The sequence below is a fragment of the Diabrotica undecimpunctata genome, chromosome 8 (genome assembly GCF_040954645.1).
Source record: "Diabrotica undecimpunctata isolate CICGRU chromosome 8, icDiaUnde3, whole genome shotgun sequence".
Classification (NCBI taxonomy): Eukaryota; Metazoa; Arthropoda; class Insecta; order Coleoptera; family Chrysomelidae; genus Diabrotica; species Diabrotica undecimpunctata.
In genome coordinates, this window is record NC_092810.1 from 138,360,142 (window position 1) to 138,374,632 (window position 14,491).

Sequence of the window (14,491 nt, forward strand, 5' to 3'; positions counted from 1 at the left end):
GAGGTCCTGCGTAGAATGGGGAAAGAATGTGAAATTCTCATGACCGTCAAAACTAAAAAGTTGGAATATCTAGGTCATGTAATGAGAAATCAAGAACGTTACAGCCTTCTCCAGCTGTTTCTCCAAGGGAAAGTAAATGGTAAGAGAGGACCGGGAAGAAGACGCATTTCCTGGCTTCAAAATTTGCGAAAGTGGTATAACACGACTACCACTGAACTGTTCCGCGCTGCAATAAGCAAAGTGAAGATAGCCGTGATGATCGCCAACGTCCGGAACGGATAGGCACTTTAAGAAGAAGAAGATAGAGTATAAATCTAAGGTATTCATAACTAACCAGAATAATGAGTTCGATACGGTGACAACTGAAGTCTACTACTTCAGTACATAAAGAGAAAACAATGCCTAAAAAAGCTTATTTACTAAAGACAGAACAATGACATTGACTATCTTAGCATTCATATTTACACACAAAACATTTTTGAAGTCACCAGTTGAAAAAAAAGGCCTTTTCTGTGTTTTCCACAACCTGAAAAGTATCTTTTATGGTAATTACTAACCCACGATTACACTAACAACTTAGTTTGGAAATAATTTTCTAAATAATAAATCCACACATAGAAAAAACGATACAATCCTTTAATTTAGTTTTCTCATGTTCTACCATCTCAATGTTCAACTCTTCCAAAAGCAGATCCATGTCAGTTTCTATTTCATTATCTTCAAAGAATATTATTTACTTCTTCTCTCTTTAGCTTATTAAGCAGTAACGTAGCCACTGCGGTACGCTTTGCACTTTTAGAGGGTGATAGGATGTCAATTAAATTCATAATATTAAAGATAGGTAGGCAGTAGAAGAGTTAAATTAATAGGCTTTGACACTCACCAAAATACATGTTCTGTCTTGGAATTTCTTGTAGTACAATCCAGTGGCGGCTCGTATTACTTTAAGAAGGTAGTGCCAGAATTCGAGCAGTTACCTAAACTTTTAGTGACGGGTTCACGATATTATCAAAAAAGGTATAAAATAGAAATTAAAAAAAAATAGGCGCGAATACTTTTACATTGTCTAGGTATCTACTAATCTACTATTTCTGGTGTGCCGAGAAATTGTCCAAAATTTATCAAAACAGTTCCCTAAATTAATTAACAATAAAAACTCAACTTACCATCAGTATTTACTGCTGATATTACTTGAAGTTTGTTATTATGATTGAGTCTCTAGAGTCTATTTACAAAATTATAAAAATAACACTATTTCAATATTTAAATACACGCACAACTATGTTTAATAACACTTTTAAAATTTCCGATATATGAAGTCATCCTTCTTTCTTTTTTGGTTGCAAAGTTTTCAATAACTTTATTATTAAAATTTTTAATGCCATTTACAAAATAAATGCATACCTAAATCACTAAGTCGTTTTTCCTTCATGATATTTCGAAGGAATGTTTTGATTTGTTTTAGTATCGAAAAACAGCGTTCCGCTTCAGATTTTGACATAAGAATGGTAATTAAAATACTTAAAAGTTTAATAGTTTCTTTAAATGTACATTTTAAACCTTCCTCATTTAATTAAATTGATAGCGGCACATCCCCAGAGGTAGTACTTAATTCGTCTTTCTAATTCAGTACTTGTAAAACAGTTTTAAGCCGAGTGTTGTTTAAAAATAAGAATTGTCTGCATGTTTCATTAAGAAATGATTTGGGGAACTGATGCTTATAAACAGAAAACTTCTCTGACGTAAATAAATTAGAAGCAACTAAATGTCCGAAAAAGGTAAACCTTGTTTTTATTTGCAACAAAACTGCATCGCACATCTCTAAGGCTTCCTGATTTCTGCTGGACCTATCCTCTTTAATTCGCGCCTTTTTTTGATTGGTTCATCATTTTTACCGTTTCTCTCTGTGACATTTTTATTTCTCCTTGAATATTGTCAATAATGACGTCCATTTGCTCCCTTATAGCTTGAATTGCTGCTTCAAAATTCTACAAATCTTTTTCACCTTAACAGAATCAGTGCATACTTTTTACAATTTATAAAAAATAATTTCTACGTGAGGCATTATTTTATAAAAAATAAATAACCAAAATACAAAATGTTTATTCTGCAGCTTTAATTTATAACCATTTGCTTGATTAATGGACGACAAATCACGTGAAGTACTTTGTATAATGTCCATAACTGCAATGAGGTCTTTTCTATTTTCATGATATGAACACCCCGTGATTGAAAATTCCATCGTTTTGGGAATATTTTGGCAACCTGCGATTAACCACCACATCCGAAATTTTTGTTCTTTGAGGAGACTTAGAAAAAAAATTAGCACAAACCAGATAAATTACAAAAAAAAATATCCAAGCTTGTTTATTAAAGAAACATGCAGTTGTCATAATTAAATTCATTTGGTGTGCAAATTTGCAATATTTTTCATCATCATCATCCAGCCTTCATTTATCACGTCCACTGCTGGACATAGGCCTCCCTTAAGCTTCTTCATTCTATACGATTTTGTGCTCTTCGTTGCCAATTTTTGGTGATACACCTGATGTCGTCACCCCAACGTGTAGGTGGTCTTCCTCTACTATGTTTGTCTGCTCTTGGCCTCCAATTTGTAATTTTGCTCGTCCATCTTGAGTCGTGTATTCTCGCTACATGGCCTGCCCAGTTCCAATTTAGTTCCGCTATGCGTTCCACAACATCAGCAACTCGTCCTTCTTCGCAGATCTTCGTTTCGTATTCGGTCCCGCAACGTAACTCCCAGCATAGACCATTCCAATGCAAGATTTCTGGCACACCATTTAATCCACCACTCATAACAAATGCGCCACCATAATTGAGCAATTAAGCAATTAAAGCAATAAAGTGATTTAAAACATTTAAAATGCATTCTGCGATTGATTTGGCATCATGTCCTTCTAGCATGTAAAATTTCCAAAATCTCTCAGCTCATCGTCCTTTACACAAATATCGGAAAACCATAACTAACTGAAATTTACCAGCAACGTCAGTGGTTTCATTTGCAATCACTGCAGCACAAGGAAATTTTTTAATTTCTTTCCCAATTTTCTCGTGATAAACATCTAACATTCACTCAAGGAGTTCATTTTGGATTGTTTTTGAGGTATCTTTAAAATATTTGGAACTTTGAATATGAACCTTTAAATCGTTGTGTAATTCGGCACTAAAATTGACCAGCTCCTTAAATATGCCTCTATTTTCTGAATTTTTGCTTTTCGTCGTGACCCCCTAAAGCTAACTCGAAAGCTCCACAAAACCTTATACAATTTATAATTTAATTCAAAACATATCGATTCTTATCCGCTTGTTCACTGTGTTTAATTTAAGTTGCCAGATTTTATACAATTTATGAAGATACCCCACGGGCCGCCCCTGGTACAATCTAATGCACTGCGTAATCGAACCATTTTTATACAATTATTCTAAACTACAAACCCAAATATTACTTAACGAATATAGATATTACAAAACTATATCTTATCTAATTATGATTTAAAAATACACTCGTATAAGTAAAAATGATTACTTTAAGCTACTCACCCAAAATTTCATATATTATTACAGGAAACAAGTGAAATTTCAAATAATGTTTACATTTTTTGTTGTCCCCTAGCGGAGAACACGCGCACTATCCTTAAAAAATCCGCTTTACTTATTATCCTTCAGTTCTAAATATATGTAGTTTATTATTACTACATATGTGCTCGTTACCGTCAAAGCTAATCAAAAGCTTTTCTCAAAAATAAAAATAAAAATTCTAATTTTATCTTTTTACAGTTAAACAAATCCTTAATTTGTAGTTTTATTTTATTATGTATTTTTCCTTCGTATTTTTCAGATTGCTGTAATTTTTTGTCTGTTGACTGTACTACCAGCAGTTCTCGGTTCTCCAACTTTCTTTAATTTTAAGAAGAGAGGTAGAGGAAGACGCGGAGGTGGACGCTGCCGAACAGCTTATATTCGTCCACGACCAGTTTATATTCAACCTAGACCAGTTTATGTTCAAGTACAGCCTGTTTATGTTCACCCAAAACCCGTTTATGTTCATCCAAATCGTTGTAACCCGTGTGGCTGATATAAGTTTTGCAGTGATGGTGGAGAGTGCTTTCAATGTAAAAGTGGTTAAGGAAGAATAGGAATTAGATAAAAATAATTATACTATAAATTATAAATTATGAACAAAATGTTTGGCGTTTAATTTTTAGTCCAGTCGTCAGAGACTTGATCCCTAAAAACGAGGAAGAGCAAGCTGAATTTTGCTGAGAATGTCAATTTTTGGAACTCCAAAAAAGATGCGAATTAGTTTGGCACTCCTACCCCCGGCCTTTTCACTAAAACTGTCCAGTCGAGTACTAGAAACTAATTCACTAAAAATGTTTGCCGTGATGAACGACACGTGGAATGTAAATTGTAGATTCCCTTGTCGACTAATTCATCAATCTGTCTGCTTTGTAAGTTGTAGAAAGCGCAGTAGTAAAAATTTGAATTAATTAAGTAGGAATTCTTAGGATTTCTAATGTTGCTAATAAAACATTTTTGTTTAAAATTATCTCAGCTACATTTCTTGTTTGAAACAATTTTTCTACGACGTAAAGATTTTTGGTAAATCGATGTTTTTCGCCCCCCCTACGGAGTAGCTTTAGGGATTAGCCCGGGGGTAGGAGTGGCTAATCCCTATTTTTTTTTGAGATTTTTGATTTTTTTGAGATTCCAAAATTGGCTTCTCAGCAAAATTCAATTTGTTCGTATGATTTTTAGAGGTTCAGTTTCGTTTTCGTCTCTGACAACTGGACTACAATTATAAATATTTTTTGGTTGTTACCTTTAGTTCTTCATTTTCCTGATACAAATCTGGAGCTTCCTCAGGGACTAGACCGATACCATTTAATGAAAAAGATGCAGTTACTCCGCGAGATCTGGCTCTGTTGTCCCACTGATCACCTTGACCACGCAAAACTCTTATAATCTAAAAACATAAAAGCTTATTAGTGATAATTCGAAACAATTAAGATTTGGTGTTACCTTCGGTCCAAAAACTAGTGCTATTGTCGTACTCGTAGAAAGCTGTGTGCGTATAAATCCCAGAAGATATTTTATATCTGGTCCGGCTCTTGGAAAAATAAATAAGCTAAAAAGTAAAACATTGCTATTTCAACAATGACAAAAGTCACTTATAATAATTTAATTAGAAAAGCGCTAGAAAAAGACACTTAGTCTGGAAAAACTCTGGAAACGTCTAATTATTCTCTTAAATGGATAGTCGGAATTGTACAATAACCTTTCTAGGCCTATTCTGCAATATGGAGATTTTAAATTTGATGCTTGCATTGTTGCCAGATTTACCATTTTTCTGATATCATTAGTCACTTTGGTTTTTTAAATACAATACTCGGTATATTGTATTATTGTTGGATTCCTCAGTAAAACTACTCAGTACCAAATAGTTTGACCAAGTAAAGCTTACAGGCTCTCTTACTAACTTTTTGAAAGACTTTGAGTACAATTCCCGCTCTGAAAAACCATGATGTAAAAGAAAACTGTTAGCAGCTGAACCAGGTCAAAGTGTTACAGTACCTAAACTATCTGAGGAGTCCAGTGACGAGGGTGCAAATGAGAATCATTAATTAAATGACAGCAACAGTGATGTTGATATAAACAAAGATAAAGAGCAGGTTAAATACTTTTGTCCTATATTAGAAAACATCACGAAGGGAACATTTCTGCTGGAGAAACTTTTGTCTGGTTCTCGAAAAAAAAAAAAAAAAAAACGGAATTTACTATTTCTGTAAGGTAACAAGAAACCGACGTTAACGGCCTTAAATCAGCGTGTTCGAGGAAGATTTTCAAAATGATTGGAAATGACGTATCCGCTGTTCCCTCCAAGGAAGCTTTACTACCATATTACTACTATGCTATAAAATCATCATGATCAATCACACCCCATTCACGGGTCTAAGATTGACCACCCTTGTTTTTATAAGATAAGAAGATTTTCTTAACAATTATAACAAAACTAGTGTTAAAGAATTACTGTTAAGATATTAATGTAATACGTGAAGTGTTTACAGATATACCAAATACAAAAAAATTTAAGATATAAAAAAAAATAAAATAGATCAATCTCAACCCACTTTACGGTACATAGTTTATATCAAAAAATTTATTGAGACGATTAGGCGTTTCTAGGCTTTCGTTTTATCTTTTTAAGATGTTACTGATATGTAAAACCGAAAATAGTCTATATAGTTAAACTGATATAAACCTGAAATAAACTGAGAACTAAATAAAACTAAAATAAAGTAAAGACTTCAATAAAGCTGCAATGATATCAGAAAAATAATAAGTCTGGCAACGTTAGAAACATCAAATTTTCAATCTTCATATTGCAAAATAGGTGTATCCATGTTTTTGTATAATTTTGACAATCCATTTAAGAGATAATTAGACGTTTCCAGACTTTTGGACCACTCTGTATAAAACAACGTAATCATAATTCGAATAAATTATGGTTTAACCGTTTATATCTGCCTCAATCTTATCGATAAGTGAAATAGAAGTACTTATTGTCTCTGACTTAATCAAAATCTCCTCCAAGATTGGCTTTCACGAGAATCAAATAATCTTTGTTAACCCAGAGTGGTAAACATATTGACATTTTCAAATATCATTTCACTCGAACTACCATGATTAATGGCTTTATTGGTTTTGCGTTCGTTGTCTTAAAATCAACAGAGAACTCTCATCTCAGTATAAATTAGCATAAAGATCATTCATAGCCTGACAGTATACTTGCGATTTTCTGCATCGATTGGTGGTTGATGGGATAACAAGGTAATTTGAAATGAGGTACATCACTCAAGAAGTTTTCGTTGTTTGCAAGTGGCTTTGGTATACAAGGAAGCTCACGATATTTTCAAATAAATTAATAACATTAGAACATAAATGAATTCGAATAGAAGGTTTTTGATAACATATTATCATGTGGAAAATTCAAAAGCAGAGGAGAGAAACTCGACCGACAGGCCATTTCCACCACAGCATCGTAGTGCCAGGTTCTCAAAATCCACAATAAGAAGACAGTGACACTTTATATGCCGATGGACTTCTCAATAGTCACCGAGCAGGAAGAAGTCATGCGAATGCCTACGGCCTCTCGAGAAGACCATGCGAAGAGTGCAACTGCCGATTCTGCGAGTGCTAAGAAGAACAAGGAGGCCAGATTCAACAGTTGAAAACCATAGAGGGCGGAAGTAACGAAGAAGTTCTAACCAAGGAAAACCTCGAGGTTGAGTAGAGGAAAAATCCAGATCTAAAGCTAGTTCTTGAGCCAAAGAAAGATTCAGATTTAAAGCTAGTTCTTGAGCCGACGAAAGATCCAGATCTAAAGCTGAACCGTGAGCAGAAAAAAGATCCAGATCTAAAGATAGTCCGTGAGTGGCAGGACAGCAGAGCTAGGCCACAGTGGCAGGAGATTGCCAAATATGGGCAAGCAGTAAAGGGATATTGGCTTCAGTGGGACTCTCGGTTCGTAGGTTAGTGCGAGATGATGTCATCACTCGCAGTGGCGCACCCAGAATTTGTCTTAGGGGGGGGTTTTGAAATTTTTTTATGCTACCTCTATGTTGAGTCCCTACAATTTGGGTTTTAGTTTAATTTAAAGTACTAAAGATAGCAGTTCCAAAGATTCAGGTATCTATTATCCTACCTACCAACTAAAACCACCCTCTCTTACTTATGCGCAGTTGACTGTCGCACGTACCGTACTCCGAAAGTGGGATGGCCACTGTAAGGCTGACGACATTTTTGGAACACTCCCTTCTCTTATCTAGATCTTATCTATTGTTCTGAAGCTATTTTCTTGTGGCATTTTAAAGTAATTACTATTTTAATGGGAATAAGCCAAAATTGAAGGTTAAAATAAGGTTATTGACGTTTGACATTAATCGAACTTGTAAATACAATACATTTTGAAACGTTCTCATCGGGAATCCTCCCGGTGCAAGGCATGCTCCTCCTCCAAACCTGTCGATTCCATCGCTCTTCTAATTCCTTCATTTCAAGAGCGTCGAGGTCTACCTCTTTTTTTTCTTCCAGGGGGCTTCGATTTGTGAAGTTTTTGGGGCCAACGTTTGTCAGACATTCTCAATTGATGTCCAAACCATTTCGAACCTCTTCTTTCTATTCTGTCAATGACCGTTTCTGTAGCATTCATGTTATTTCTTATAGATTCGTTAGTCTTAGTTTCCTGCCTTGATATTCTAGCACTTCTTCTCAAATAATCCATTTCAACTGTCAACAATCTTCTCTTCAGGTCTGCATTAATTGTCCATACTTCAGAGCCATAGAACAAAGAACTGATTCAACCATGGTTTGCCCTATTCTTTTTTTGTTCCTTTTGGAAATGTGGTGATCCCACCATAAGGAGTTCAGACATCCTACAATTTTACGTCCCTGATTACTTCGTGTTTAATTTCGGTTTCTCCCAAGCCGTTTTTAGCAATGAGTGGATCTAAATATTTAAATTTTTTCACTTGTTTGATTTCCACGTCCTCGTCTATCAACACTTCAAACCTTGCATCTGAACTGATAATTAAGTAAATATTCTGTTTTCTTCATGCTGACTTGTAACCCCCATTTTAAATATTCTCTCTATAGACACTTTATCATAAATTCTAGATCATAAGAATCTTGAGCTAGGATGACTTGGTCATCCGCAAATTTTAGGGAGAACAGTACGTCATTTCCTATGGGGATTCCCATTCCCTGGCAGTGGTTTTTCCAATTTTGGAGGGCTGCCTCAATGTATAAATTAAACAGTAAGGGTGACATACTGCATCCTTGTTTTAGTCCTTTAGTTTCTTTTATTGGCTCTGATAGTCTATTCCGATTAGTCTCTACCGATTTTTAGGTAAGTAGTGTTATCCCTGTATACTTCTGTGATTATTCCTAAAAGGTATGGACTAATGTCGAGTTGTTGTTAAGCTTGCCACAATTTAAGTCTTGGAACTGTATTATACGCCTTTTCTAGGTCGATGAAGGCTAGATGTACTTCTGTACCAACCGCTATTCTTTTTTATATTAATTGTTGGAGTATAAACAAGTTATCAGTGCAAGATCAAAGATCAAAAATTCAAACGTCAATAAACTTATTTTAACCTTCAATTGAATTTGAATTTGAATTGATTAACTTATTTACTTATTCTCATTAAAATAGTAATTAGATCTTATCTCTGTCATTAGCCCGGTTGGTATTTCTCTTCTTCTTATTTCTTTTTAATGACTGCTTGGATGTAATTGTGAACACTATTCCATCCCTCCGTATTTCTCGTCATCTTTACGATCATCTCTTACAGTCACAGGGTTCATACCTATTTCTTTATACATTCTGTTTCTCTCCACTGTACATCTATTACACTCCAGCATTGTGTGAGTAACAGTGTCGGAATATTCGCAGTATAGGCATTTATCTGCATCTGTCTTTCTGAACCTATGAAGATACGCCCTAAAACAGACAATCTACCCAGTCCCTTAGGCTCGGGATCAGCATCTTTGTCCACTGAGCAACATCTTCCTTGTTGTTGCACTCTTCTTGCCATTTTTCCATTGATCTTTCCCTTTCTTTTTTTTATAGCTGTTGTCAAATGCTTTCTTCTCCCATAGAGATGTCTCTTTTCTTTTCTACTGCTCTAACACATGCAGAGGAACACAACCCGTGATAGTCCACAAGGCCGCCGCAGATACAGTCCTGTAGGCGCATGCTACTCGCAACAGACTCGTTCTGTCTAATTTTTTATAAGCCTAATATTAGGTATCTATATCTAAATATAATGAAAAATATTATTAATTATTGCGTATTTATACAATAATTATTGTGTTCTACATATTTAAAGTGGTAATTTAATTATTCAATCAGCGTTTTGGATTTTTTGTATTGTGTGTGAAAGACAAGTTACATTTTTCTACCATTCTTTATATATTGTTTACTTTATATGCCCTGGGGGGGGGGGGTTTAACCCCCAAAACCCCCCCCTGGGTGCGCCACAGATCACTCGTAAATGAGAGAGTCCAAGTTGGAACAAGAACAGCGCCTTAAGTTGTGCTTCCAAATTCATGTGTTACGGACGTACTTGCAGAACTCGATTATAGCCGCTCCGGGGGGCATTTTGGGATAAATAGGACTCTAACCAGTTAATTGTAACTCTATTGAGTTAATTGTAAGATATGGAAGAATGATGCCAACGATGTGACCTGTGTTCATTAAGAAGGGACCCAAAACAAGACCTCGGAAAAAACTCCAACAAAATACATTACCGGGACTCCATGGGAACGAGTTGCTGTTGACATTCTGGGACCATTTCCAGTAACAACATCATTAAACAAGTATTTGATAGTTGCTACGGATTATTTTTCCAAATGGCCATAAGTAGTTGCACTACCCAACCAAGAAGCAATCACAGTTGGTGGGGCCCTGCTCTAGGTCGTCGAAGAACTGTTTTTTTATTTTTTCTGGTTTGTCATCAGTTGGGACAAGTGCATTGATCAAACTGTAATTAAAGAATTTCACTTTTAAGCGCAATTAGCACATTCTTTGACTGTAGGCTTTAAAGTCAGTCAATAATAAGGTATTGTGTTCTTCGGTTTATAATAAATCCCACCTCATCCATGTGTTGGCTTTCATTGCAGCTATAATATATGGAATGGGTACTCTTGTCAAGAATGCCAGTTCCCGTCCATCGCATTTTCTGCAGTGCTTAAACATCTACTTTATACGTGTTCACTGTCTAGTAAAGATGTGAGTGCTCTAGCTCGGTACAGGGTTCGGGTATTCCATGTTCCTAATCTCAATTCCATTTTTCGTTTGCAGAGTCGTCGTCGTGAGGTTCATCCAGCTAATGGTTCCTGAGGTTCCACATTTGGTAATATATTTTCTTCAGGTGTATACTTTCTAGGTTTTGAAGACTGTCTTTTATGTAATATGCGTGTTTTAAAGGGTTGTCGGGGGATGTACCTTGTTCCTCTATTAGCCTGTTCCTTGTTACACGTTTGATTTTTTTTCTCTTAACATTTAGTCCCGCTTTTCCACGCACACCACGCTGGTCACTAACTATTGAAAATTTATACACGTCTTGTACTATTTCATTTTGATAAATAATATAATTAAATTAATATATTCAAATGTTAATCAAATCAAATAACATTTGAAAATGTTAAAATTTAATAAAACTTATATGATAGCTTTATTTGTAAATTAATAAATAATAATTTCAATGCTGTAGATCAAAGGAGAGCAATTATACACACATCAACAAGTTAATCACATATTAAATTAATGACGATACTTACTGAAACGCGATCATCATGATGTTGACAATGGCGATGTTGTAAATTGCATAGCTAATTAATCTAGCCTCGTTATACAGAGATTCTGCATTTCTGACATTGTAGCATACTCTAATGCCCCAAGCCAAAAACAAAACTTCGCCTAAAAATTGAAATACCTATGATTCAGCAGAATTATATATATATATATATATATATATATATATATATATATATATATATATATATATATAAACATAATAATAATAAATATTCTAATTACACCAAAAAAACCTAAAAAAAGAATAAAAAATATACACCAAAAATATTCTTAACTATATCAAACAAAATCCAAGCAAAGATAAACGATGATTTTATTCAATCAATACCGACGGAGAAGTTTTTAATTTTTTCTATTCAAAATAGAAGAGGCGGATCTGTCTTGAGATGGATGAGAAAAGTAGCATTCTGATGTTTACTGAAGTTGTGCGATAACTTTAATTATAATAACTGACTTTGCCTCTCTCTCAAATAGGTTGAAAATATTAATAAAAAATAAAAATCTTCCCTTCTCGAAAGGAGGAGGCCTTTGTTATCCAGCTATTAGAACTAGTCAACTAACTAGGTAGGGGAGGAAGTAAAAATTTTTGTTAAGATCGACAGCTCTTTATGACAGCGGAAAGTGAATTTTTGGCAAACCAAAATCGCCAATTATTATCGAGAAAGAACTTCCAAAAAAAAATATAATGATTAAAAGATTATCATCCTGTTGTTTATAATTTAGTCGCAAATACCGGTCAACTTTGACAGGTTGTATTTCAGGAACCTTTCCTAACTTTTTTCTTTTAAAGAACGTATCTTGCCAAGTCTTTTCAAACGTCGGTTTTAAAATGTAATTTAAACTAATAGTTCGAATGTAGAAATAATTTTTTCCCACATTAAGTAGGGACCCATATGTTCCTGGTTATTAATCCAATTTCATTGGCATACTGCCCTATAATTTATTATTTTCAAGTATGGTTTCATGGTTACAAATGTAAACTCAACCACTTTTGGTTTTGTGGTTATTTACGCGAGTACTACAAAAGTTCACTCAAGATGGACTGATTAGTCCGATAACGCTTTGAACTTTTTAATCCATTTGGAATTTAAAATGTAATTTTAATTAAATTTACAACTTACAACAGAAGTTTTTTTACTTCGATGTTCGAGTTTTTTAATTTATATGGTATATAGCCAACTCCCGGGAATCATCCCTTTTTAAGCATATAAAAAAGTTTTACATCTACTGCAAGAAGTGACGAAACTGTCTAGTTGAGCTAGTTATGTTATAATATATAACATATAATAGTAATGTATTATAAGCACAAAAGTAAATAATAGCTTGTTTATACCAGCGGAATCAAGGAATTCAACGCTTATAGTGTAAATTTGTAGCAATGTTAAAAGTAAAAATAAAGAGAAATTGAAGAAAATGTTTGGAGCCATTGAACAATCGATGATTCCAACAATTACAATAATACTGCACCAGGATAAATTTCTATTCGCTCCGTGCGTGACCATGGTAGGGGTACCTTGAAACGATGCCAGCGTGCGTAGCGGCGAAATATGACACAATTGGAGTCTTTATACGCATAAATTTTATCAAAAATGTGTGCAAATACATATTGCGTATTTAATTGTGCTAATAATAGCAAAAACAGCAAGTGTAGTTTTTATAGGTTTCCAAAGATTACATATAAATTAGAGAAAAGAAAAATATGGATCCGTGCGATTAATATGAAAAAGTAAATATCACATAACATCATTTTTATGCAATTAAAATAGGAAATATTTAAATAATTTACCTTAAATGATATTTTATAAGGCTTCAAGCTAACTGCAGAGTGCCTGATGACTTTAGCTTTTATATCATAACTTTTACTATTACTGTTTTTAATTATATGCTCTTTCACGTGAAAAACTTGATTTGCCAGTACTAGATTTTTAACTTTTCTTTTCCGTTTGGGCTTAAAAAGATATATTATGATGAATTTTGAGAAACCCAGTTTTTAATACTACATTTATTTTGTACATAAACTGAAAAAATATAGTTAAAAAGTTAATTATTAATAATTGTCAATTTCGCCTGTATTTAACAATGTCAAACATATGTTATTAATGTCATATGTTTAACCTGAAAATTGGTAGACTCCAAAACTGTCAGATGAAGGCGGTAGGTGTCGCGTCAGTCACGCACAGAGCGAATAGGGAATTTTCCGAGTGTTTGGCTACGCCACTGATAGTAAAATATTTTTTCCCGTACGTAATAATCCTATTGGATAGCCTTTCCCCAAACCACACTTAGAATAGGCAGTTATAATTAAAACGCAGTAGCAGTAAGATCTTAGACTCCACCGAGTGTGGATGCCGCTTTTGCTCTGTTTAGAGTAATGACTCTCACTTATTTGTGTTATAAAATTTAGTTTAAACGCTACACATTAGCAAATGCTATTTAATATTACAAAGTGATTGTAATTAAAGATAACGTCCTCAGTTGATATCCTATTTAGTTACCTTTAACTGTAAGAGTGCTATTGTAATTGTGTTTTGCGGATTAGTGTCAATTAGACAGTGAAATCTGCGGTTTTAAGCAGGTGAGATAAGAACTTTCCGAAAAGACTTTGACCAGGACTTATTTTTAGTAAAAGTAATAAAGTTAGCGATTAAAGTAAATATTTAATAATTTCTGAATTTTTTTATTCCCACATCAGTATATGGTCCTTCGAACTTTAATTGATTAAATGCTAATTCAGCCCTAAATTATAGTAATATCGCTATACTTATTTCTTGAGCATCTTCCATCCGTACCCAAGGTTTAAAACCACACACTTGCAGCATTCGGTGGCACTTGCGAATACAAGGCACTTATAAGACATGAAATGAAACTCGTAGAGGAATCTAGGTACATCTCCTTCAAAGAAGCTCCCAGAACCAAGAGCTGTGCTATCAATATCTCGATCTTCCCGTAAGAAACTTCACAGAAAATCCGTTTGATTTCTGAAAAGAACTGAAGCAGTACATACATCTAAATTATATAAGGTACAACATACCTATGTCTTGTATTTACTTCCGTTTCTAGGGAAGAATTGTTTTCGATGGTAAAGACAAC

General features: G+C 34.3%; 1 protein-coding gene across 3 annotated transcripts in view; it reads right to left on the reverse strand.

The window, feature by feature from the left end:
- LOC140448094 (probable G-protein coupled receptor CG31760) overlaps positions 1-14,491 on the reverse strand; it is a 412,547-nt gene that overhangs the window by 17,830 nt on the left and 380,226 nt on the right. For all 3 annotated transcript variants that reach the window (XM_072541150.1, XM_072541151.1, XM_072541149.1), the window contains 3 exons: positions 11,365-11,503; positions 5,044-5,149; positions 4,844-4,987 (listed from right to left, as the gene is read on the reverse strand). In XM_072541150.1, the coding sequence (XP_072397251.1) occupies positions 4,844-4,987; positions 5,044-5,149; positions 11,365-11,503 (389 nt within the window). The remainder of the gene's footprint in view (positions 1-4,843; positions 4,988-5,043; positions 5,150-11,364; positions 11,504-14,491) is intronic.